A 27,692-nucleotide genomic window follows, 5' to 3' on the forward strand; every position below is an offset into this window, starting at 1 on the left:
ACAGGGTAACACCCGGTGTCCTGTGCTCCACTTACCAAATGCTAATTTAACAAAATCGTAAGAGGGCTACAGGAAAATGCAGAGCGTGTTAATGGGAATTGGGTGAAAGGGAGCCTTGTTATGTAGCATTAGACAAGACTTACTGAACTACAGAGGTGTAGTTAAGGAACTACGCCCGATGGCCCCATCTGTGTCTGCGCCTCATGTAGATGATAAGATTGGCTACTTTGAACGGGTGCTACCATAAGGACAAGGACTTTGGGAATCCTGAAAGGAACGAGAATGTGGCTCAGAAAGAGAGGGTTGACAGAACCTTCTTTAAGGGGCCATCTGTGGCCGTATCCAGGAAGAAACTCTAACGTTACAATTAAGACAGAGAATTTACTATAATTTCTAGCATCTCTTCATTGTTTTCTGATGTTACCATCCATTCCCCAACTTATTTTTCTTTTTATAAAAATCCTTTCAAGAATTACAACAAGGGGTGCCTGGGCGTCTCAGTTGGTGAAGCGTCTGCTTTCGACTAAGGTCATGATCCCAGGGTCCTGGGATCGAGTCCCGAGTCAGGCTCCCTACTCAGTGGGGAGTCTGCATCTCCCTCTGCCTCTGCTGCTCCCCCTGCTTGTGCTCTCTCTCTCCCAAATAAATAAATTAAATCTTAAAAAAAAAAAAAGAATGACTACAAACACAAAGTAAATGAAATGTGTTCACTGGTAACCCTATTGCAAAAGGAGCATCGTGGGAAAACATGGCAGGGAGTCTTCAGGATAAATCTACTGCTCCGCATCAAACTGGAAGGAAACTGACCCAACTCTCTCTCCACAGCATCACTTTGTGTTATTTCAATCCTTGACGGTGTCTAAGGGCTTCTTTAATGGACCAATCTGTAATCCATTCTGGAGAATGCTTTGTGGGAGAAGCACTTTGATGAGAAGAATATTGTGGTGTGTCATTGGGGAAAGTGTTCTGTATTTGTTAGGTCTGGTGGGTTTATGGTATTAAGTCTTCTATGCCCATGTTGATAGTCAGCCTTAGTGTTCTCTCGGTTTCATAAAGTGGGTTACAGAAAGTTCCAATTATTATTGTTGCATTTTCTACATCTGCCTTCGATTCTGTCGATTTTTGCTTCATGTGTTTTAGGGTTCATGCTGATTAATATTTATGCTTATTATATCTTCCTAATGAATTGACCTGTTTATCATCCTGAAATGTCCCTCTTTTGCCTTTGTTGTTATCTTTTTTTTTTTTAAGATTTTATTTATTTGACAGGGAGAGACACAGCAAGAGAGGGAACACAAGAAGGGGGAGCAGACTCCCCGCTGAGCAGGAAGCCTGATGCGGGCTCGATCCCAGGACCCTGGGATCATGACCTGAGCCAAAGGCAGACACTTAACAACTGAGCCACAGAGGCATCCTGCCTTAGTTGTTATCTTAAAGTCTATTTTTGTGATATTTGTACAACCACACTAGCTGTCTTGTGGCTGCTGTGTGAATGGTATGTCTTCTTTATATCCTGTTACTTCCCATTAATCTGTATCATTGAACCAAAAGTATATTTTCTGAAGACAGCATGCAGTTGGGTATTGCTTTTATCCACTTTGATTGGATTGTAAATGCTATTGATATGGTTGAAATCATACCGATTATTTTGCTTTTTTTTTTTTCTTTATGCCTCCTGACTATTTTGTCCCTCTGGTCCTCTTTCAAAATCACCTTTTATTTCAAGTGACTATTTCTAGGGTATCATTAAGTTCATTTAAGGATTTTTAACTGTTTTTGTTTTGTCAGCGGTCACTCTAGAGATGAGAGCGCATGTCATAACCTATCAGAAACAATTTTATGGGGGCGCCTGTGTGGCTCAGTGGGTTAAGCCTCTGCCTTTGGCTCGGGTCATGATCTTGCGGTTCTGGAATCGAGTTCCGCGTCGGGCTCTCTGCACATCAGGGAGCCTGCTTCCTCCTCCTCTCTCTGTCTCTCTCTGCCTGCCTCTCTGCCTACTTGTGATCTCTCTCTGTCGAATAAATAAATAAAATCTTAAAACAAAAAAAGAAATAATTTTATGTTTCTACTCACTGGATTCCAAGATGACATAGAAACTTCACTTTCTTGTAGCTCTATTTCTTTCCTTAACCATTTTTGTACAATTATTAGGCACACTAATGTGTCTGTTTCTTTAAGATTTTATTTATTTATTTGACAGAGAGAGGGATCACAAGTAGGCAGAGAGGTAGGCAGAGAGAGATGGGGGAAAGCAGGCTCCCTGCTGAGCAGAGAGCCTGATGCGGGGCTCGATCCCAGGACCCTGGTATCACGACCTGAGCCAAAGGCAGAGGCTTAGCCCACTGAGCCACCTAAGCGCCCCACACTAGTGTGTTTTTGTAAGATTTTGTTTATGTATTTATGGGGGGAGGGACAGTAGAGGGAGAGAGAGAATCTCAAGCAGGCTCCACGCCCAGCAAAGAACCCAGAGCAGGGCTCGATCTCACAACCATGAGAATACGACCTGCACCAAAATCAAGAGTTGGACACCTAACTGAGTGAGCCACCCATACTAATATGTTAATGGAATATACTTTTCACAGCCTAAAATAGTTACTCTGTGCCTTCTTTCTTGTTTTTAAGATGCATCCAGTTCAAGAGACCAGATGCAGTCCATCTTCCCCAGAATCAGAACCCTCCTCCTTTCTTTTTTTTTTTAAATATTTTGTTTATTTATTTGACACAGAGAGAGAGAGAGAGAGAGAGATCACAAGTAGTCAGAGAGGCAGGCAGAGAGAGATGAGGAAGCAGGCTCCCCGCTGAGCAGAGAGCCCGATGCGGGGCTCGATCCAAGGACCCTGAGATCATGACCTGAGTTGAAGGCAGCGGCTTTAACCCGCTGAGCCACCCAGGCGCCCTCCTTCTCCTTTCTTAAGGAAAGCTCTGTACCAACACCACCCAGCAAACAGGCAATACCTGTTTCATTTTGGTGGTGTACATATGAATGCCTCTTTAAAACTGTCTTCCGTCCATAAATAAGTTCCATAGTTAAGGATTTTTAAATATAAAAAATGGGACAAGAGGGAGAACAGGAAGCAGGTGACTCATGAGAGTTTTGTAACAAAAGAAAGATGCTGAGAGTCAAGTCATTGAGTAGATGTGAGGAAGTGAGACCCCTTGTGAAAATGAAGGGGTTGGCTTTGGGCAGGAGAAGGTCATGCTGAGCAATAGGAGAAAGGCAGGGTTTGGGGGTAAAGATCAGAGTAAGAAGTGAGGTTCTCCTCTGCCACTTTCCCCTCATTGACGTAAGTAGCTGGGTTCTCGGCAGCGAGTACACACACGTGAGAGGCCGTGTTAAGCTGGAGGAGAGAGGACTGGAAATGGAACCTGGGCCTCCTCTATAGTCAGAGTATACACTTACCTGGAAAGATAGCAAGATGGCCAGTGAGTCACAACGGTGCACTTGGCCTTTCCACTTTCACATTTCCTGAGAAAGTGAGCGACCACATTCATTGACGTGAGTCCCAAGCACAACATGGAGAAAAGTCACTTCACACAACATGGCCAAGTCCACAGGGTTATACTAGGGGCCACGTGGCAGTTTCAAAAGGCACAGACGGAGTGGGATCGGCATCCTGCTCGGGATCCTACTCTTCCTGCCCCTGACTCCGTGGAGTTTCCAGTCTCATAGAGCAGAGCCTCGTGTGGGTGAGGCCAGTCTAGTCAGATTTTTTTTCACGGTGGGGGGTGAAATCCGGGGAGCCTTTGGGTGATCCCTGTCCTTAGCTGTGGTGTCATGCCTCGGCAGGCATGACAGCTTGCCTGAAGGAAGGGTCTAAGCAGAGGAGGACCAGAGGCACGAGGGGTCAGGGTTGGGGATGCTGTCGGGCTTCCACAAGTTGAAGTGAGGAGACCTTGAGGAGTGAAGTGAGGAGTGCCTGCAAAGAAATAAGAAACTAGGATCCGGGGCGCCTGGGCGGCTCAGGCAATAAGCATCTGCCTCAGGCTCAGGTCATGATCCCAGGGTCCTGGGATAGAGCCCTGCCTCGGGCTCTCTGTTCAGTGGGAAGCCTGCTTCCCCCTCTCCCACTCCCCCTGCTTGTGTTCCTGCTCTCGCTGTCTCTCTCTCTCTCTCTGTCAAATAAATAAATAAATAAATAAAATCTTCTAAAAAAAAACAACAACCATGAATGAACGAAAGAAAGAAAATAGGATCCATGGTAAGGAAAACATCACTCAAGAAGTAGATAAATTGAATAGTCCTGTGTATATATAGTACATAAAATAAGTTTGCAGTTTAACATCCTCCTACAAAGAAAACTACAGGCATCTTCACTGAAAACTTTTAGCAAATATTTAAAGAAGACATAATTCCACTGGTACACAAACTCCTTTGAGAGTAGGAAAAGAGAGACTGTTCCCCAACATTCTGCGTAGCCAGCACTACTCTGCTACCCAAAGTAAGTGAAGATACAAGAGTAAGGTACAGACCAATAATTCTCACTAACATAAATGCAAAACTTCTCACTAACATCTTAGCAAATCAAGTAAAATAGTATTTTTTTTCAAGTTTCCTACATCCTCACCAAGTAGGTTTACTTCAGTGGTGAGCTTAGCATTTAAAATGTAATTCACCACTTCATGAGACTAAGCAAGAAAAACCATATGTTCATCTCAAAAAATCTCAAAATCTACTGGGAAAGGTGAGGATTTATAGAAGTACAAAGTGAAACTGGACAAAGGGTGCTTTTCTGGAGACCCAGGGATCTTTCTGAACAAGAAAGTGGAACTTACTGGCACCCCCTCTTTGTCCTCCAGCCTATAATTTTGGAGTTGTACAGAGCTGCTAGAATCTTGTAACTCAGATGGAGAGATTGTGAAGAGTATGTCCCCCAAATCATCCTTGAATCCTGCCAATTTAGAGAGAAAGCGCCTCCACGTTACAATCACACACACTTGTATTTTTTTATTAAGTTCAATTAGCCAACATACAGTACATTATTAGTTTTTGATATCTGTGTCTCATTTTAGTGCCAATACCGTACTGTTTTAATTACTATCACTTTGTAATATAACTTGATGTCTGGAATTATGATGCCTCCAGTTTTGTTTTTCTTTTTCAAGAATGTTTTGACTAGTCCGTGCTTTTTGTGGTGCCATACAGATTTTACGATTGTCCTAATTCAGTGAGGAATACTATTGGTATTTTGCTAGGGATTGCAGTATGTCTGTAGATTGCTTTGAGTAGCATGGACATTTTTTTAAAAGATTTTATTTATTTATTTGACAGACAGAGATCACAAGTAGGCAGAGAGGCAGGCAGAGAGAGAGGAGGAAGCAGGTTCCCTGCTGAGCAGAGAGCCCAATGCAGGGCTCGATCCCAGAACCCTGGGATCATGACCTGAGCCGATGGCAGAGGCTTTAACCCACTGAGCCACCCAGGCGCCCCTGAATAGTATGGACATTTTAATATATATTTTTCCAATCCATGAACATGAAACGTCTTTCCATTTCTTTGCGTCATCTTGAATTTCTTTCATCAGTGTTTTATAGTTTTCAGAGTACAGATCTGTGTCACCTCCTTAGTGAAGTTTATTCCTCAATATTTTATTGTTTTTGGTGCATTTGTAAATGTGATGGTTTTCTTAATTTTACTTTCTGTTTCATTATTAGTGTATAGGAATCGAACAGATTTCTGTACATCGATTTTGTATCCTGCGACTCTGTTGAATTCATTTATCCGTTCTAGCAGGTTTTTTGGCAGTCTTTGGGGTTTTCTACATATTGTATCATACCATCCACAAATAGTGAGATTTTTGCTTCTTCCTGGCCAATTCGAATGCCTTTTATTTCTTTTTGTTGTCTCATTGATGTGGCTAGAACTTCTAGGATGATGTTGAATAAAAGTGGTGAGAGTGGACATCCTTGTCTTCTTCCTGACCTTAGGAGAAAAGCTCTCATTTTTTACCATTGAGTGTGATGTTGGCTTTATGTTTTACATATAAGGCTTTTATTAGGTTAAGGTATGTTCCCTCTAGACCTGCTTTGCAGAGGGTTTTTATATGAATGGATGTTGTACTTCGTCAAACACTTTTTCTGCATCTATTGAAACGTCCATATGGTTTTTATTCTTTCTCTTATTGATTTGCAAATATTGAGCCACCCTTGAATCCTGGGAATAAAGCCCACTTGATTGTGATGTATGACTTTTTAAATGCATTGTTGAATTTGATTTGCTACTATTTTATCTCTATATTCATCAGATTAAATCCCTGGCAGTCGTTTCTTCCTCTTCTTTCTTTTGGGGGTGAATTCCATTTTGTCTGGGTCACTGTGTGTGTTAGGAAAGCCTATTATATTCCCACTCCTGAGAGTGATGGGTCCATTAAGAAGAGGTCCTACACTATCTTGGGCCTCATGCTTCAGGAAGTGTTTCAGAGTATGCACTCTGCTGTTGCATTTTGCCTGCTCCTTCCCTTGAGTCAGTCCCCTGTAGAGTTTCTCCTTGCCTGTAGTGGGGAGTGTTTAAAACTTGTCCTCTGCATGGCAAATTCTAACTAGGTGTGTTTTGGTCTGCTTGTCAAAGGAAGCTAGATCCTATTTCCCCTAAAGCTGAAGCTTGGCAGCAGCACTCTATGGTCAGTAGACTTGGTGTGTGCATGTGCTGGTCTTCTAGGGGACGGGGTTCCTGCGGTGGTTCTCAGCCTGGCTTGCCCTAGTAAAGATGGACCTGCGGGGCTCAGGGCTTGGTGTAAGAAGCGACGGCCTCCACTAGGGGCGCTGTGCTGCTCACTGAAGTCTGTCTGTGTTGATGGTGGGGTGGGGGGAGATTGGCCTCACCCTACTGTCATCCCAGGAGCAGGGAATTCCCATTTGCTGCTGTTCAGGAAGTCCTCACAGAAGAACCAACAGTGTCCCCTCTTGTGTCCCCAGCTTCCATCAGATCCCTGCCTTCATCGCGTCTGTGTCCGAGCTATCGGCCCACCAGGTGGCAAAGTTCTCCTGTGTTTTATGTCAGGTGTCACCCCAGGTTTCAAAACTCCAGTTTGGGGCCCCGGTGTGGTGCAGACTGGCACTGATCCTCTGGGAGAGGGTCTCCCCACACTGTGGCCGGTGCCAGATTGTCCCAGAAAAGCGGTCGCACAACAGTGTGGGGCTAGGGGTTTATGGTAAAGGGCAGCCAAAAGCTGGTTTCTAGGTTACCTGCCTTCGCAGGTACCTCTGCTTTTATGCTAATTAACGGGGCCCCTCCAAGGCTCCTTTTTTTTTTCCCCCCCTGAGAGGCAGTGCTACCTCTCCCAAATGCACTCCAAGGAGGGAAACTGTTCCTACCCTGGGGATCCAGGGGATCCTCAGAGCACGCTGTCCACTCCCTGGTCTCTACCGTCCTTCCTGGCTGGTGCACAGCTGCGTGGCCAGGCAGGACCCCAGCAACTTCTTGAACTTCGGATTTTGAGTTCCTCTGCTTCTAAAGACTTGTGGTAGTCAGCCCCTGTCCTTTACCCAGTCAGTGGTTTTGGGGAAGAGTTGTGGCTTGTCCCCATTATTACTATATTATATCTATATTGTTATATATATATAATATATTATTATATTATATAGTCCCCTTCTTTGTCTCTTGTTAGAGTCTTTGTTTTGAAGTCTATTTTGTCCGATATAAGTATCGCTACCCTGGTTTTCTTTTGGTGTCCTTTGGCATCACTTTCAATCTGCAGGTGTCTTTCAGTCTGAAATGAGTCTCTTGTAGACAGCATATAGATGGGTCACTTTTTTTTTATCCACTCTGTCACCCTATGTCTTTTGACAGGAGCATTTACTCCATTTATATTCAGAGTAATTATTGATAGGTGTGTATTTATTGCCATTTTCTTACTTGTTTTGTGGTTGTTTCTAAAGATTTTCTCTGATGCTTTCTTCTTGTGCTCTCTTTCATGGTTTGTTGGCTTTCTATAGTGATATACTTGAATTCCTTTCTCTTTATTCTTTGCTTATCTATTACTGGTTTTCGAATAACGGTTCTCATTAGGTTTGTATATAACATCTTCTGCATTTAGCAATCTATATTAAGTTGCTGGTTTGAATGCATTCTTTACTTAAATTTGAACCCATTCCACCCAACTTTTGTAGCAACATAACGGGATTGGAAGTGATTATGCTGAGTGAAATAAGTCAAGCAGAGAGAGTCAAGTATCATATGGTTTCACTTATTTGTGGAGCATAACAAATGACATGGAGGACATTGGGAGATGGAGAGGAGAAGGAAGTTGAGGGAAATTGGAAGGGGAGGTGAACCATAAAAGACTATGGACTCTGAAAAACAACCTGAGGGTTTTGAAGGGGCAGGGGTGGGAGGTTGGGGGAACCAGGTGGTGGGTAATAGGGAGGGCACGTATTGCATGGAGCACTGGGTGTGGTGCAAAAACAATGAATACTGTTACGCTGAAAAAATAAATAAATAAATTTAATAAAAAAAAATCGAACCCATTCCTTACTCCCCTCCCCCAACCCACGTTTTAAATATATCATGTCCTATTTTACAACCTTTTATTTTATAAATCTCTTGACTGATTTTTGCAGTCAAGAAAAGTAAAAGAAGTAAAGTCAAAAAATAAAAGCATTTTTGAAAATGCTTTTACTGCTTTTGTGTTTTTTACTTTTCATAATCTCACTTATGGTCTTTCCTTTCCACTCAAAGAATCCCCTTTAATATTTCTTGCCAGGCGGGTTTAGTGGTCATGAGCTCCTTTAGTTTTTGTTTGTCTGGGACACTTTTTATCACTCCCTCTATTCTGATTGATAGCCTCGCTGGATATAGTAGTCTTGGCTGCATATTTTCCCCTTTCAGTGCTTTGAATATATCCTGCCACTCTCTTCTGATCTGTAAAGGTTCTGCTGAAAAAACCTGCTGCTAGTCTGATGGGGTTTCCCTTGTAGATAACTCTCTTTTTGTTTAGCTGCTTTAATTTTTTTTCTTTATCACTACTTTTTGCCATTTCAATTACTATGTGTGTTAGTGCGGACCTCCTGGGTTGAATTTGGAGTTGGGGGGGTAGGACTTTCTGTGCCTCCTGGATCTGGATATCTGTTTCCTTCAGATTTGAGAAGTTTTTAGCTATTATTTTTTCCAATAAGTTTTCTGTCCCCTTTTCTTTTTTTCCCCCATGTTTTTATTTAAATTCCAGTTAGTTAACATACAGTGTGATATTAACTTCTGATTTCGGGTGTACAATATAGTGATTCAACACTTACATACAACACACAATGCTCCTCACATCAAGTGCTCTCCTTAATCCCCATCACCCATGTAATCCCTTTTCTCTCAGCCAGCTACATCTTAATTCCATGGTTTTCCTTTGTTTCTGAATGTGTATTAATAATTTACCAATAAATTTGAAACTTTCAACCACTTTCCAAAAATATTAGATTATTCATAGAATTACGTGTTCCCAAAAATTATTTAACTGCAAATTAATATAATAAATGTAAGTGAGATTTGTTTTCCAGTATATTTTTCTTGGTAGTTTGTAGATATAAAAGAACATTCTTGTGTTTTATTTTTATTTCATAGTATTTCTTTTCCTCACCAGTCAGCTCATGGAAACACCTTAAAATTTTGTCACTCTTACGAAGGAATTTATTTCATTTACCTTTCTTGAGAATTCTTTGCTAGAAAAACAAAACAGAAGCTATCAGTCAACCAATCAACCATTCAACAAGCAAAAACAAATATTAAAAAAACAAAGATAAAAATAAGTTTGTGTGCCTTCCATGCACAAGTACAAACTAATCCTCCAACTATTGGCTTTTTATAACCCAACAAAATTCATGGCATATTGATATTAATGTTGGAAAAGTCTCTGCTGCCTGTGCAGATCCAAGAAATTCCTGCAGTAAGACCCAAGAAAACAGTTTTAAAAGTTGCTACTCTCACTTGGTCTTTTCAGATTTCTGGCCAGTGACACCTTTGGAAAGTCAAGAAGTAGCCTGACAATCTTAAGAGAACTCCCTCATTTGTTTGGATTGAATTGTGTTCCCCCGTCCCCAAATTCATACATTGAAGTTTTAACTCTCAGTATCTCAGAACGTGAAATTATCACATTCAGATATAGTTGTTGAAGATATAATTACTTAAGAGGAGGTCATCCTGGAGTAGGTTGGGCCCCTGATCACTATGACTGGTATCACAAAAGGGAAAATTTCAGCACAGAGACCAGCCTGGAAGAATGCCATGTGAATACTGAAATTTTGTTGCCACAAGCCAAAGACACCAGAAGCTGGAAGAGAGGCTTGGAACAGACCCTTCCCTAAGGACTTCAGAGAGAATGTGGCCCGGCTGACAGTTGCGCTCAGACTCCCAGCCTCCAGAACTTTGAGGAAATAAATTTCTGCTGTTAAGTCACTCAGTTTGTGGAACTTGAGTATGGAGACCCCAGGAAGCTAATATACCCTTTTTCTCATTTAAAATATTTTGCTAGTTTTTATTTTCTCTCTCCTCAATCTTTCCATTATTCATGGCAGCACAATTGTCTGAATACCAAGATGCCTAAACAAGATTTCTTTATTATCTTTTCAAAAAAATTTTTTTAACTCTATGTGATCTTCCTAACATTATTTCTTTATTGGCCATGGTATTTCTTTCCCCTTCATATCCAAGTGTCCTGTGGATCTCGGAATCATGAAATATCATCATGAATGTGTGTCTCTTATGAAGGTAGGTAATATGTACCATCACAACAGAGCTCATTTTCATCTCTTCACCACTGAAACTACAGATGAGATCTGGGCAGAGGGGATTTCTGCAATCTAGATTGGAACTCACAGGGGTTAGAAGTGACCCTGCCACTAATGAAAGGCAGTGGCCTGAGACAGAAGTATCCCAGGCAAAGCTGAACCTTCTCAGTGATCTGAAGGACTCATGTGGTGTTTTGCCTTCCTCACCCAAAGACCTAAGGCATACAGTTCCTCCCAGGAGGTGGCTAGAAGATTTACTCACTTATTTTTCACATCGTGGATGGTGTCAAGCAGAGGCAGATTCCTTGTTTCAGGTAGGAAGAGGACAGCAAGACCAGCAATAATGGGTGAGACTCCGTAGATGATCCAGGGCAAAATGGAAAGATACGCCATTAGCGTCATCAAGAGGGGAGCCAGCGTTGCCCCACACCTACTAGCCACTGTTTCTAATCCTAAGGCTCGTGCCCTGTGGGTTAAACAACAATACATAATAATCTGATAAAAATCTGCACATGTAACTTGAGATACATTATTCTGACTTCGTAAAAGATGGAAGATGCTAGAACACAATTGTTAAATATAGGGGGTTTGGTGACAAACGCTTGTTTTTTAGATTTGCGCTATGATTTCCTAGCTGTCTTTGTTAGGCTCGAATTCATAATTTGATTTCATAATTTTACGCAAACGTTATATATTGCACCTGCCCCGATGAGTTGTCTGGAAGATTAATGAGATGATACATTAAAGTACTGCTCATCACCAGCACTGGGTGTTACACGCAAACAATGAATCAAGGAACACGACATCAAAAACTACTGTATGGTGACTAACATAATAAAAATAAATAACGAAATAAATAATAAAGCACTACTCAGCACAATGCATGACACAAAGTCAGTTCTCAATAAACTTTGGCTAAAATGTTGTTATCATATTACTGTTAAAATTACAAATGATTGCTTTCATAATAAACAGGTCTTTTTTGAGAGAGAGAGAGTGTGTGTGTGTGTGAAAAGGGATGAGCAGAGGGAGGGAGGGAGAGAATCTCAAGCAGTCTACGCGCTTAGCACGGAGCCCTGTGCAGGGCTCTATTTCACGACATTGAAATCATGACCCGAGCCAAAATCAAGAGTTGGACACTCAACCAACTGAGCCACCCAGGTGCCCCTATAATAAATAGGCCTTATTGTGTTTATTCTTGCAATAAATGCCTATTAACTGAGAAGGTCCTCTTCCATGCCCTGGCAGAATGTCCATAAACTCATACCTGAGGACTGTGGGGATGAGCTCAATGAGGTGGACAGAAAAACTCGTGAAAGAAGCGGCAGCACAGCTGACTCCCACGCTTGCCAAAGCCACACGCAGGGTCTGCATTTCTGGAGACAGAAAGGCCAGTGAGACTAAGAAATCTGGGCTGAAGGAATTAGCATCCACCAAATTTAGCCAGAAAACAAAAACAAGAACCTCATATGGTGTGGCTTTGTTCAAGCTATACTATAGAAAATTTTATAGTGCCAGAGAGAGCGGGGTGGTTGATAAACTGAGAAATGTAGAGTTGTCCGATGTAGGTGCTTAAAAAGCACATAAAATTACCTGGGTTACTTGCAGCAAATCTCTCTGCACATCTGAGCTTTTCTAAAGAAGGAGATGAAGAGTTCAATCTGGCAGAAATTTGCTTTTACTAATCCTGCCCAGTATTACAGCCCTATTGCAGAAGGTGGGACAGTCCTGTGGACAATTACTGGGTCTAAGATTCAGCTCTAAACTTGACAACTTTATAGTTGTCTAAACTTTAAAATAAAAGTGCAGAATTTAAAGTGACAAGTCATCCTGGTTTTCCTGGGAATTAGGGGGTTTTAGCAATAGGGATTTTCATTGATAAAACCAGGAAGATCCCAGGTTCTTATGAAACCAAGAATGGAAACTTCTATTTGGGAAAAAATGTCAGAATTTGAGAACCAATAAAGAAAAGTTTCAAATAATATAAAAAGAAATCTAATTATAGCTTTATACTATTAGAAAAGACTCTATTGTAAGGGAGTAAGCCTGTATCATTAATGATATTCTGAGGAGTAGAGTAGAGATTGCGGAATCTGTAATGCTGTAGGGTGCATTCCTGCACTGGGAAATAGCTGAACCATAATGACCAGTAAGGATCCCCTGGTCATTACGTACCATCATTCTATTAACATACAAAGAGTCATCTAACTGGAATGGACTGGACTTCTAATCTGCTTAATTCCCTGTTCCTATTGTACACTCCTTCGCTACTTGAAAAAAGGGGAAATTTTTCATTTCCTGGAAGTCAAGAAGACTCCCATAAGCAAAGGCTGTTGTGGTGGTGACCTAAGACCATACACACACATGTGGATACAGAGCAATCAGGAAATTGACTAGTCTTCAAAGCTGGTGACAAGAGCCCAACCAGAACAAATGACCACATTGTGTCCTCACCTGAGATATAATTACAAAACCTAGGCCCTTCATGCTTGTTACTAAAAATGTGAAAGGCCAAAAGGCAAGTGATCAACTGCTGTCCTGAAGAAACTGTCAGGAATAAAGACACCAGTTTCTAGATACTTCCAGGATGTGATGAAGAGAAATATATGTCTGAGCTGCCCCTTGTGGACCTTTGACTCTTTTCCCAACAAATTCTTAGCAGGATTTGCCTTAAATCCTCAGATCAGTTTGGGAGAATACTTAGCTCTTAATTGGCACTTATCTTTACTCCTTGCTTCAGACAAGTGTGACCAGTACAATCCCCAGAGGATGGGGGAAAAGACACCTCTTTCCCCTACAATCCAGCCTTCTCTCACCTTGGGGCACAAACGTGTTGACCAAAACAGAAAGTCCCACCAGGAACATGAAAAGCGTCTGGGTTGTTCGACGGCCCATATGATTCTGTACTAAAAGAGGAAGACTTCGGACAATGGCAGTGAGGACCCCAAAGACCACCTGGAACAGGAAAATATTGCTCCCAAGGTGCTGTAGATTGATCATGATTCCATAAAAGGGTATTGTGATTGCAAATCTGTAATGAACAAAGGAGGAAAGACACATGCCATAAGATTTAAAGCCTACGTGTTGCAGTCAATGTCTACATTAACCCAGACAGCTAGTGATTGGTGTTAAAGAATAAAGACCTAGTCTGATTTGTATAATACATTATTTTAAGGATAATTTTAAAGTTACCATAAATAATTGTCTGGCAATATATAGAGACAATACTCCTTCTGTTATTTCGTCTGAGTCCCTAAGCGAAGAGTTGGCAATGACTGGGAAACGTAACCTGTCCCAATCACCAAACTGAATGATACAAAGACTAAAATCTGGGGAGAAGAATTTCTTTTTTGAGTGTTGTCAGGATGCTGTGAGTCCTCCTTCTCCTTTAACCCCAATACTGTGAAGAACTCAACTAGTTCTTGCTCAAATTGGTCAACTAGTGACGGAAGCTGCAAAGAGATTACATGTGTCTCCCTTTATCTGGGGGGCACCTTTCCTGAGGTCTGCCAGTTTTAGGGAATTTAAGGCTCACATATGATTTTCTAGGACTAAGAGAAAATGTCAGAATTCAAGAAAACATGCACAAGCTGTACCATAGGAAATATAATCACAGGTTCCCACCGGGGATCTACAAATTATCATGTGAAAGTCAAGACTAGGCAACACGCCTCTGTGGTAATGGGGAGCAGGACAGTTGGTAAGTTTTATGTGGCATGCAAGCAGACAGTGAGGAGGGAATGAGAGCTGACCCAGTGTCATGGTAGTTCTGCAGGGGATCTATCAGGGGACTCTCTGGGGAATTAGAATTTCTATCTTGATCTAGGTACTGCTTATATTTTTCCCCATTGATATGTTTATCAGGTTGTATATATTCATAATCTCTTCATATTACTGCTAGTAAGATTTTATTACACTGTATGTCAACTAACTAGAATTTAAATAAAAATTTGGGAAAATTGTAAGAAAAAGTGAAGGAGGGATGCCTGGGTGGCTCAGTGGGTTAAAGCCTGCCTTCGGCTCAGGTCATGATCCCAGAATCCTGGGATCGAGCCCCGCATCGCACTCTCTGCTCAGCAGGGAGTCTGCTTCCCCCTCTCTCTGCCTGCCTCTCTGCCTACTTGTGATTTCTCTCTCTCTCTCTCTCTGTCAAATAAATAAATAAATAAATAATCTTAAAAAAAAAAAGTGAAGGAAACTAAATGTCAAAATCTGTATTGTGGTGGAAGCCCCAGCATCAGTCTCCAGGGATGAGAATGGAGCAATATGATGCAATTAATTCCTCATCATATGGTGAGTCTTTTTATAACCTTTTGCCCAGCTCCCAGCGCAGCAGTATCCAGTCTGTTTTCCTCACCTTTTATCTTCAAATCAGCACACCCTGCACCCACAACACTGTTAGAACCTTTGAAATAAATAGATTCATGTCTCCCCCTTTTTAAGGTTGTCATGCACTATGTGAAACCCACCTCACAAATAGCAGGATACAGGTTCTCTTACACAGGCTGGGGGTATGGAACAAATCCCAAGTGGTAACTTTGGTCTGTGCTGCCTCCAGCTCGTCCTGCATGCTGGATCTCAAACCCTTTAATAGCAACAAACATGTTTCATTTGCCAACGTGGTGTCAGGGATTGTGGTGAGCACAGGCACCCAACAGGACAGGAGAGATACATTCCCTTTCTTTCCAGCATAACTTATTGTACATGCAGTCACAGGTGTGAACGGGCTATGAAAGAAGATGTAGAGAGTTAAAGAAGACTCAAGGATATTAAACACCAAAATGATATTTTTTGTTAATTTCATAGGTAGAATTTAGTGATTTAGTTGCACAGAACACCCAGTGCTCATTACATCAATTGCCCTCCTTAATGCCTTTCATCCAGTTATCCCTTCCCCTCACCCAGCTCCCTCCAGCAGCCCTCAGTTTGTTTCCTAGGGTTCAGAGTCTCTTATGGTTTGCCTCCCTCTCAATCTTCATCTCATTTTAGTTTTCCTTCCCTTCCCCTATGTTCATCTGTTTTGTTTCTTAAATTCCACATATGAGTGAAATCATAGTCTTTGTCTTTCTCTGACGGACTTATTTCGTTTAGCATAATACCTTCCAGGTCCATCCGCATCCTTGTAAATAGCAAATTTCAATAAAAACAAATACATAGATCATTGGAACAGAAGAGAGAGCCCAGAAATGGAACCTCAACTCTGTGGTCAACTAATCTTTAACAAACAGAAAAGAATACCCAGTGGAAAAAGTTCAGTCTCTTCAATAAATGGTGCTGGGAACGTTAAACAGCCACATGCAGATGAATGAAACTGGACCATTCTCTTACATCATACACAAAAATAAACTCAAAATGGATGAAAGACCTAAAAATGAGACAGGAATCCATCAAAATCCTAGAGGAGAACACAGGCAGCAACCTCTTTGACCTTGGCAGCAAAAATGATATTAAAGGAAGGCTTTTGTTGTGTTGAGCACTTGGTGTCATATGAATCAGTAAACTGTACTCCTGAAACCAATATTACATTATATTTTAACTAGCCAGAATTTTAACAAAAATTTGAAAAAAGAAAGAAAATGAGGCCATGGAGAGGTGCAGTCATCCACAAGAGTTATAGATTATAGATTTAGATCAAGAAGTGAACTAAAGGAAGAGATGGGTGGCACAGTGCTCAAAGCAGCTTCCGTGTAAGGTGGCCATGAAAGACTAAGGAGCTGAGCTCGCCTTCTTGGCTGCCCCTTTTAGGAAAACAGTTTGTCTATCTCAGTAAGAAGAAGGCAGAGTCAGCTTATGTCTTCCCTCTAACCCGGTAATCACCTTCCATTTCCTACTCACCTCCATGGTCAGGACATCTCCAGCATTCTGCATTCCATTTGTGTATGCAACTTTTCTTAGTGCCTCCAAGCCCTCCTCTAGTTTATTGTTGACAATCAGCCACCGAGCAGACTCCACGATCCACCTAAAGAAGAAGAGCACACAAGTGCAGTCAAGTCACTCTTGCTTACTTGTCATATGATTATTGACTATGGATGCTTTTCGCCTTCCATCTAATATCCACCACTTCTTGGGTTAGGAATAGAAACTCACATTTTATTTCGCAAATACTAGGAAAATATAAGAAAGACCAGTCCATTCCAGTACATCTTTATGGATGCATCTTTATGGAGGCAACGCGCCTCTCTACTTAGCAGATTTTCAAAGAAGCGTACGAAGCTTAAGCTTGAGAGTTCCTCATGCATAATTTGGGTTTTACCAAATTTGTGCTCATAATATACAGTCTTTAAAAAAAAATAAGTCCCCAAATAGTGTAAATGTAAAACCCAACAAAGAAGTACTCCTGCCACTACCAGCTACGTTGCTAACTTACTGTGTAAGCCAGTCACTTATTTACATCTGCCTCAGTTTTCTCATCAATAAAATGGGACAATAGCACCATCTTCCTTGTAGGATTATCATGAGGATATAATGGTATAATGGATGAGTTTGGCATGGATTACACTCTCCCCTGTCTCTGAACTCCTCTCATTGTATGAAATCTATAGTGTGTCTGCAAGGATGAACTAAATCTGACTCTCCTTTAGATGGTTTTAAGTACAGGAATGAAGTTACCCATAAATAAATGTTTGTTAAAATTATTTAAGGGAGGGGCACCTTGGTGGCTCAGTTGGTTAAGCGACGGGTCATGATCCCAGAGTCCCAGGATCAAGTCCCGGATTAGACTCCCTGAGTGAGTCTGCTTCTCTCATTGACATCTCTCCTCTCATGTTCTCTCTCTCATTCCCTCTCTCTCTCTCTCAAATAAATAAATAAAATCTTTTAAAAAATTATTTAAGGGAGAAGGGAGTGCTGAACACATGATGTCAATCATCCAATCTGCACACCTAACTTTAGTACTGAAGAAACCATGCCGTTCTTCTATGAATAAATTTGCTGCCTCTTCCTTTTATCCAACTTCACCTACAAAAATGAAAATCTGAAAGCTACCATAACTTGATTCATTCCAAAGCCCAAAAAAAAGAATTAAAAGAATTTATTTTTGAAATATTTGAATCTATATTTTATATTAAGGAAAATAATATTCGAATAACTCTATGACCACTATACTGGGTAGGACTGAAAGCAAAACAAAACAAAAAATACCTAGGACTCCCAGACAGAAAGGTCATTACTATTTCTTGTTCTGCATGTGAAATTGCACAGACTGAACATATGAAAGGCATGGGTTTTAGGTCCAGACAATAAGAAAGGGTCCAGGAAATAAGAAAATCAGTATATTCCAATTCAGTCCTCATTTTTGTCCCAGGTTCCCATAAGGCAAAATGAGAAAGAAGACTCATACCTGGAGGAGAAAAAGAAGACAAGGAAAGGTACAGACACCACCAGCTGCAGAGTGCGCCACTCTCGAAAGACAAATGCCAGTCCTCCCAAGAGTATGTGTCCCACACTGAAGGCACAGGATATCAGTGTTACTGCCATGACTTTAGAAGGAGGTCTTACCCACTCCACGACTGAAAGAAAACCCAATTGGGATATTAATGTCAGAAAAAGGTGAAAGTTCCAGGTCAAATTCAAGGCTTGGATAATGGAGAAGATCAAAATTGCTGACTTACTGAGCATACCACCATTTGTTAGGATGATGATGGAAGAACAGCCAGACAAGAAGCGTAGTAAGCAGTAAATGTGGAAGTTAGAAACAAAAGCCGCACCGGTCCCAATGATGGTAAGCTGTAGGAGACACCACCTGAGAATCAACTTTCTCCCGAACCTGAGAAACAGAGAGTCAGATTAGATTATGAGAGCAATGAGAATTTGTACAGAAAAAAAAAAAAAAACTTAAGAAAAAACCAAAAGCATACTCTGAAATTTAGAGAATATTTTTTCCCCTTCCAAATTTTTTTTAAATAAACATATAATGTATTTTTATCCCTAGGGGTACAGGTCTGTGAATCGCCAGGTTTACACACTTCACAGCGCTCACGATAGCACATACCCTCCCCAATGTCCATAGCCCCCTCCCCCTCTCCCAATCCCACCTCCCCCCAGCAACCCCCAGTTTGTTTTGTGAGATTAAAGGTCATTTATGGTTTGTCTCCCTCCCAATCCCATCTTGTTTCATTTATTCTTCTCCTATCCCCCTAACCCCCCATGTTGCTTCTCCATGTCCTCATATCAGGGAGATCATATGATAGTTGTCTTTCTCTGATTGACTTATTTCACTAAGCATGATACGCTCTAGTTCCATCCACGTCGTCGCAAACGGCAAGATTTCATTTCTTTTGATGGCTGCATAGTATTCCATTGTGTATATATACCACCTCTTCTTTATCCATTCATCTGTTGATGGACATCTAGGTTCTTTCCATAGTTTGGCTATTGTAGACATTGCTGCTATAAACATTCAGATACACGTGCCCCTTCGGATCACTATGTTTGTATCTTTAGGGTAAATACCCAGTAGTGCAATTGCTGGGTCATAGGGTAGTTCTATTTTCAACATTTTGAGGAACCTCCATGCTGTTTTCCAGAGTGGTTGCACCAGCTTGCATTCCCACCAACAGTGGAGGAGGGTTCCCCTTTCTCCACATCCTCGCCAGCATCTGTCATTTCCTGACTTGTTAATTTTAGCCATTCTGACTGGTGTGAGGTGATATCTCATTGTGGTTTTGATTGGTATTTCCCTGATGCCGAGTGACGTGGAGCACTTTTTCATGTGTCTGTTGGCCATCTGGATGTCTTCTTTGCAGAAATGTCTGTTCATGTCCTCTGCCCATTTCTTGATTGGATTGTTTGTTCTTTGGGTGTTGAGTTTGCTAAGTTCCTTATAGATTTTGGATACTAGCCCTTTATCTGATATGTCGTTTGCAAATATCTTCTCCCATTCTGTCAGTTGTCTTTTGGTTTTGTTAACTCTTCCTTTGTTGTGCAAAAGCTTTTGATCTTGATGAAATCGCAATAGTTCATTTTTGCCCTTGCTTCCCTTGCCTTTGCCGTTGTTCCTAGGAAGATGTTGCTATGGCTGAGGTCGAAGAGGTTGCTGCCTGCATTCTCCTCAAGGATTTTGATGGATTCCTTTCTCACATTGAGGTCCTTCATCCATTTGGAGTCTATTTTCGTGTGTGGTGTGAGGAAGTGGTCCAATTTCATTTTTCTGCATGTGGCTGTCCAATTTTCCCAGCAAGAACCATACGATACTCTCAATAGATGCTGAAAAAGCATTTGACAAAGTACAGCATCCCTTCCTGATCAAAACTCTTCAAAGTGTAGGGATAGAGGGCACATACCTCAATATTATCAAAGCCATCTATGAAAAACCCACCGCAAATATCATTCTCAATGGAGAAAAACTGAAAGCTTTTCCACTAAGGTCAGGAACACGGCAGGGATGTCCATTATCACCACTGCTATTCAACATAGTACTAGAAGTCCTAGCCTCAGCAATCAGACAACAAAAAGAAATTAAAGGCATCCAAATTGGGAAAGAAGAAGTCAAACTATCACTCTTCGCAGATGATATGATACTATATGTGGAAAACCCAAAAGACTCCACTCCAAAACTGCTAGAACTTGTACAGGAATTCAGTAAAGTGTCAGGATATAAAATCAATGCACAGAAATCAGTTGCATTTCTGTACACCAACAACAAGACAGAAGAAAGAGAAATTAAGGAGTCAATCCCATTTACAATTGTACCCAAAACTGTAAGATACCTAGGAATAAACCTAACCAAAGAGGCTAAGAATCTATACACAGAAAATTATAAAGTACTCATGAAAGAAATTGAGGAAGACACAAAGAAATGGAAAAATGTTCCATGCTCCTGGATTGGAAGAATAAATATTGTGAAAATGTCTATGCTACCTAAAGCAATCTACACATTTAATGCAATCCCTATCAAAATACCATCCATTTTTTTCAAAGAAATGGAACAAATAATCCTAAAATTTATATGGAACCAGAAAAGACCTCGAATAGCCAAAGGAATATTGAAAAAGAAAGCCAAAGTTGGTGGCATCACAATTCCAGACTTCAAGCTCTATTACAAAGCTGTCATCATCAAGACAGCATGGTACTGGCACAAAAACAGACACATAGATCAGTGGAACAGAATAGAGAGCCCAGAAATCGACCCTCAACTCTATGGTCAACTAATCTTCGACAAAGCAGGAAAGAATGTCCAATGGAAAAAATAGAGAATATTTTAACAAGTGATTCTTTGTACCTGAGAGTTTGACAAATGAAGAGTTAAAACAACAAAAATCTCAAAAATAACATCCGTGTTCATAATGTAGACAAACAGTAACAAAACTTTAGTATCCAATCACCAGGAGGCCTTTCATACTAAGGGATACCATATAAAAAAGAATAAAATATTGGAAATTGTAATATATTATGAGCATCCATTGTACTATCATATGTATTTAGCATAGTAGAGAGTCTCTAAATTGTCTAGAACACAGGAGAGCTAACTGTGTACTTGGTTCTCTAGGACCGTACAGATTAAGGTTAAACTGATACAGAACTGATTGTTACATCAGTGGAACAATCAAAGTTGCTTAACAGTTGTGTAAGAGTGACTCTCTGTTAAATCTGGATTTATAGGCCTCAAGCAACATGCTTTATCTAGAACAGAATGTAAGAGTGCCACAACTCAAAGAAAGAAAATTATATATTAATGTAATTTATATTTATATTTAAATATATTTGATTTTAATAATTATAATTAATTAATAATAATTAATAAATAATAAATATTTATATTTAAATATATAAATTTATATGTTATATAAATTTCTCAGAGGAAAGAATTACATAAGATGTAGATGGAAGCAAGAAAGGTGAAGGACAAATAAGGAAAAGGAAACTCTGTGGATCATTAGGCATCAGGAAAATGGAGTCTTAGTGGGAACAAGTGGGACTAAATAAAACATGCTAGTCTACATGCTCAGTAAGAAAAATCCATGGACAAAGTTTAGGATTGGGAATTCCTCTGCAATATTTGAAACAGAATTCTAAAAATATTCAAATAATTCCCCCAAAAGGCAAAAGGTGTGAAACATAGGAATGAAAACAACAAATGATCCCACAACATGATCATTATCATCACCCAAGAAATAAGAAAGAAAACAATAAATAAATAAATAAAATGGTAGACTGAAACAAAACCATAACAATAATCACAATCAAATGTATTGCTAATAGCCCAGTCTATCAAATAATAGAGATTACCAGAATAGGTTAAAAATATATATATACACTGTCAATAATTGCACTTAAAATACTGTAGGTTGACTCTTCGACCTCAGCCACAGCAACATCTTCCTAGGAACATCGGCAAAGGCAAGGGAAGCAAGGGCAAAAATGAACTATTGGGATTTCATCAAGATCAAAAGCTTTTGCACAGCAAAGGAAACAGTTAACAAAACCAAAAGACAACTGACAGAATGGGAGAAGATATTTGCAAACGACATATCAGATAAAGGGCTAGTATCCAAAATCTATAAGGAACTTAGCAAACTCAACACCCAAAGAACAATCCAATCAAGAAATGGGCAGAGGACATGAACAGACATTTCTGCAAAGAACACATCCAGATGGCCAACAGACACATGAAAAAGTGTTCCACATCACTCGGCATCAGGGAAATACCAATCAAAACCACAATGAGATATCACCTCACACCAGTCAGAATGGCTAAAATGAACAAGTCAGGAAATGACAGATGCTGGTGAGGATGCGGAGAAAGGGGAACCCTCCTCCACTGTTGGTGGGAATGCAAGCTGGTGCAACCACTCTGGAAAACAGCATGGAGGTTCCTCAAAATGTTGAAAAAAGAACTACCCTATGACCCAACAATTGCACTACTGGGTATTTACCCTAAAGATAACAAACGTAGTGATCCGTAGGGGCACGTGCACCCGAATGTTTATAGCAGCAATGTCTACAATAGCCAAACTATGGAAAGAACCTAGATGTCCATCAACAGATGAATGGATAAAGAAGAGGTGGTATATATACACAATGGAATACTATGCAGCCATCAAAAGAAATGAAATCTTGCCATCTGCGACAATGTGGATGGAACTAGAGGGTATCATGCTTAGTGAAATAAGTCAATCGGAGAAAGACAACTATCATATGATCTCCCTGATATGAGGACATGGAGAAGCAACATGGGGGGTTAGGGGGATAGGAGAAGAATAAATGAAACAAGATGGGATTGGGAGGGAGACAAACCATAAATGACCTTTAATCTCATAAAACAAACTGGGGGTTGCTGGGGGGAGGTGGCGTTGGGAGAGGGGGAGGGGGGTTATGGACATTGGGAGGGTATGTGCTATGGTGAGTGCTGTGAAGTGTGTAAACCTGGCGATTCACAGACCTGTACCCCTAGGGATAAAAATACATTATATGTTTATTAAATAAATAAATAAATAATTTTTAAAAATACTGTAGGTTGAAAGGACAGTGATAGAAAAAGATATATAATTCATATAGCAAAAAGAAGAACACTGCAGTCTTTATATTAATATCAAGTAAGATAAATTTCAAAACAGAATACATTTTCAGAAATAATACTGAAAATGTCAAATGTATATACACTTAAAAAGTTACAAAGCACATGAATCAAAATTGACAAAATTAGAACTATAATTCATATTGATAGTTGGAGACAGTTTTGTATATATTTATTGTGGTAAGATATATATAATATAATACAAAAGTTGCCATTTCCATCATTTGCAGATGTACAATTCAGTGGTTAATTACATTTATCATATTTCACGATCATGACTATTTCCATTTTCATCACCCTAGACAAAAAACTTTGTAAACATTAAGGAATAGCTCCTCATTCTCCCCTTCCCTCTCTTCCTTCTAGTAATCGCTAATCTACCTTCTGTCTCCACTGATTTGCCTAGTCTAGATATTTCATAGAAGGCAATGCTTACATTTGTCCTTCTGTGCCTGTCTCAGTTCAGTTAACATGACTGTTTTGAGGTTTGTTTGTATTGTACCATATACCACTCTTTTTTCTGGATGAATAATATTGCATTTCATATATATATATATATATATACACACACACACATATATATGTGTATGTATATATTATACATTATACATATATACATACACATATATATGTATATATATGTATATATATAATATTTGTTTATCCATTAATCTGTTGACAGATACTTGAATTGTTTCACCTTTGACTATATAAGTAATGCTGTCATGAACATCAGTGTACAACTACCTGTTGAAATCCCTGTTTTCAATTTTTTATAGTATACACCTAGGAAGGGAATTGCTGGTTCATATGGCAATTCTGTTTAGATTTTTGAACTGTCTTCCACAGTGGCTTCACCAACATCAATGCACAAGGGTTTCAATTTCTCCACATATCTATTCAAAATCTTTGCTGATTTTTTATGATTTATCATCTTGTTGTTGAGTTGTAGGTGTTCTTTATGTATTCTGGATATTAAGCCCTTTTCAGATATATGATTTGCAAATATTTTCACTGATTTGTAGGTTGTCTTCTAACTTTCTTGATAATGACAATGTTAATTTTTATGAAATCCAATCTACCTATTTTTCTTTTGTTGTTTGTGTTCTTGGGGGTCTAAGAATCATTGCCAAATACAAGATTGTAAACATTTATTTCTATTCTTTATTTTAAGAATTTTATAGATCATTGATTCATTTAGAGCTAATTTTTGCGTAGAATATCAGGTAGGGGTAAACTTCATTCTATTTTTTTATTAACATATAATGTATTATTTGTTTTGGAGGTAGAGGTATGTGATTCATCAATCTTACACAACTCACAGCACTCACCATAGCACATATCCTCTCCAGTGTCCATCACCCAGCTGCCCCATCCCTCCCCTTTCCATTTCAACAACCCTCAGTTTGTTTCCTGAGATTAAGAGTCTCTTACGTTTTGTCTCCCTCTCTGGTTTCATCTTGTTTCATTTTTCCCTCCCTTCCCCTAATAGCCTCTGTCTTGTTTCTCAAATTTCTTAAATCAGTGAGATCATATGATTTGTCTTTCTCTGATTGACTTATTTCGCTTAGCATAATACCCGCTAGTTCCATCCGTGGCATTGCAAATGGCAAGATTTCATGGGTTTTGATGGCTGCATAATATTCCATTATATATATCATCTTCTTTATGTTGATGGGCATCTGAGCTCTTTCCATAGTTTGGCTATCGTGAACATTCCTGCTATAAACATTGAGGTGCATGTGTCCCTTTGGATCACTACATTTATATCTTTGTGGTAAATACCTACCAGTGCAATGGCTGGGTCATAGGGTAGCTCCATTTTCAACTTTTTAAGGAACTCCATGCTGTTTTCCAGAGTGGTCGGACTCTGTGGTCGGACCAACTTGCATTCCCACCAACAATGTAGGAGGGCTCCCTTTTCTCCACATCCTCTCCAACACCTACTGTTTCCCGACTGTTTAATTTTAGCCATTTGACTGGTGTGAGCTGATATCCCTCTGTAAGCTTCATTCTATTTTATGTGAAAATTCCGTTCAATGCCATTTGGTGAAGAACATGTTCTTTCCCACATTGAATGGCCTTGGCACACTTGTTCAAAAGTCAGTTAGCTATAAATGTATGAGTTTACTTCTGGACTCTCAGTTCTATTACACTGGTTTATATGTCTACTCATATGCCAAAACCATAGTAATCATTTACTGTAACTCAGTAGTAATTCTGAAACCAGGAAACATAAGTCCTCTGAATTTATTCTTCTTTTTCAACACTGTTTGGCTATTTGGACCCCCATGCAATCTCACCTGAATCTGAAGTTCAGATTTTTCATTTCTGCAAAAACAATGCTGGATTTTGATAGGGATTTCATAAAAACTATAGATTGCATTAAGTACTACTGACTTATTGCTAATATTACATCTTCCTACCTCACTAACATGGGATAGTTTCCATTTATTTAGTTCTTCCCTAATTTCTCCTTTTTTCTTTTTCTTTTCTTTTTAAAGAGAGAATCTTAAGCAGGCTCCACCCTGCTTAAGCACAGACCCCCCATGCAGGGCTCAACCTCACAACCCTGAGACCATGACCTGAGCCAAAATCAAGTCAGATGCTTAACCGACTGAGCCACCCAGGTGACCTGACCTATCCTCATTTTTAAAAAATTATTTTCCCCTTTTGCTGTTCAGCTTGGGGGCTTTCCATTACCCTGTCTTCCAGATCACTGATATGTTCTTCTGCATCCATTAATCTACTGTTGATTTCCTCTCATGTGTTTTTTATTTCAGTTGTTGTATTCTTCAACTCTGATTCTTTTTCAAATTTAAATTCAGTTAACTAGCTTACAGTACACCATTAGTTTTAGATGTAGTGTTCAGTAATTTATCAGTTTTGTATAACACCTAGTGCTCATCACATCAGGTGCCCTCCTTAATGCCCATCACCCAATTACCCCGTCCCCCCATCCATCTCCCCTCCAGCAACCCCCAGTTTGTTTCCAATAGTTAAGAGTCTCTTGTGGTTTTTCTCCCTCCCTGATGACTTCCCATTCTGTTTTCCCTCCCTTCTCCTTTTGTCCTCTACCCTGTTTCTTATATTCCACATATACATGAAACTGTATGATAGTTGTCTTTCTCTGGTTGACTTATTTTGCTCAGCATAATACCCTCCACACTGGTCCCTTTTTGTATTTTCTATCTCTTTATTGAAAGTATCACTGAGTTCCTCCACTCTTCTCTCCAGTCTGTATCTTTACATCATTACTTTAAATTCTTTATCCGGCATATTGTTTATCTCCATTTAATTTTGTTCTTTTTCTGAGTTTTTTTCTTTATGTTTTTTCTTTTAGAGCATATTTTTCTGTCCCCCTATTTTGCTTGACTTTCTGTGTTTGTTTTTATGAATCCGGCAGAAGAGTGACTTCTCCTAAACTTGAAGGAACAACCTTGTGTATGATTGTCCGCAGTGTAGACTATGTGTGCCTGGTGACTTTTGCTGGCTTCTTGGACCTGTGGCTGGTGTGGACTGGGGGTCCTGGGGCTTTCCATGTAGCAGGCACCCTGCCAAAACAGCTAAAGATAAAGCAGATGCAAGCCAGCTAAAACAAATTAGTGTGGTACTGGAGTGTTCTGGAGCACTTTGCCTCCATGTCCCCTCGGCATAAAGACTAGGGTTGTAGTGAACATTAACCAGGAGTGTCCCAGTGTGTACTGCCCTGTGGCCACCTTGGTGGGATGCCTGGGCCTGGTGTGGGTTAGGGACCCAGGTTTCACTGAGGTGGCATGCCAGTTTGGGCACCCAGGCTGTGCTCTGATCTGGGCTTTCATGTTAGAGGGGAAGTGTGGACAGAGTCCATTAGCTCCACACACCTGGAGAGCATTCTAGCAGCTCCCCATTCTAGCAGCTGTTTGGCAAAATTCTAGGCTGGCTCTTTGATATGCTAGTTGCTTTTTTTAATTAGGGAAATATGTGATTTTATTAAAATTTTTTGTTAAATTTTTAAATTTAATTTTATTTTTTCAGTGTTCAAAGATTCATTTTTTAGGCACCACACCCAGTGCTCCATGCAACCGTGCCCTCCTTAATACCCACAACCAGGCTCACCCATCCCCATCCCCCTCCCCTCCAAAACCCTCCGTTTGTTTCTCAGAGTCCACACAGTCTCTCATGCTTCATCTCCCCCTCTGATTTCCCCCAATTCACTTTTCCTTTCCTTCTCCTAATGTCCTCCATGTTATTCCTTATGCTCCACAAGTAAGTGAAACCATATGGTAATTGACTTTCTCTGCTTGACTTATTTCATTCAGCATATTTGCTTTTTTAAACCATGGCTTTAAAGAAGAAGGAGAAGGGGGCGGGGGGGGGGGGTGTAATAAAAGAAAAAAAAAAGGGAAAAAACAAAAAACCTGCAGCTTTTTTTCTGTGTCCCAGCTCGACCAGGGCCGGTGTGAGGTTGTGGACCCAGGCTCTCTGA

The 27,692-nt window shown here is 40.1% G+C and overlaps 1 protein-coding gene across 1 annotated transcript in view; it reads right to left on the reverse strand.

Moving 5' to 3' along the window:
• Window positions 1-9,264: 9,264 nt before the first annotated feature.
• LOC123948966 (solute carrier family 22 member 10-like) overlaps window positions 9,265-27,692 on the reverse strand; it is a 31,415-nt gene continuing 12,987 nt past the window's right edge. Inside the window, exons 3-10 of the mRNA XM_046016194.1 lie at window positions 18,321-18,475; window positions 18,050-18,218; window positions 16,546-16,669; window positions 15,180-15,295; window positions 13,527-13,741; window positions 11,978-12,086; window positions 10,973-11,176; window positions 9,265-9,645 (exon numbers count right to left, since the gene is read on the reverse strand). Of these exons, the coding sequence (XP_045872150.1) occupies window positions 9,585-9,645; window positions 10,973-11,176; window positions 11,978-12,086; window positions 13,527-13,741; window positions 15,180-15,295; window positions 16,546-16,669; window positions 18,050-18,218; window positions 18,321-18,475 (1,153 nt within the window). The 3' untranslated portion in view covers window positions 9,265-9,584. The remainder of the gene's footprint in view (window positions 9,646-10,972; window positions 11,177-11,977; window positions 12,087-13,526; window positions 13,742-15,179; window positions 15,296-16,545; window positions 16,670-18,049; window positions 18,219-18,320; window positions 18,476-27,692) is intronic.

The sequence above is a fragment of the Meles meles genome, chromosome 8, assembly GCF_922984935.1.
Source record: "Meles meles chromosome 8, mMelMel3.1 paternal haplotype, whole genome shotgun sequence".
Taxonomy (NCBI): domain Eukaryota; kingdom Metazoa; phylum Chordata; class Mammalia; order Carnivora; family Mustelidae; genus Meles; species Meles meles.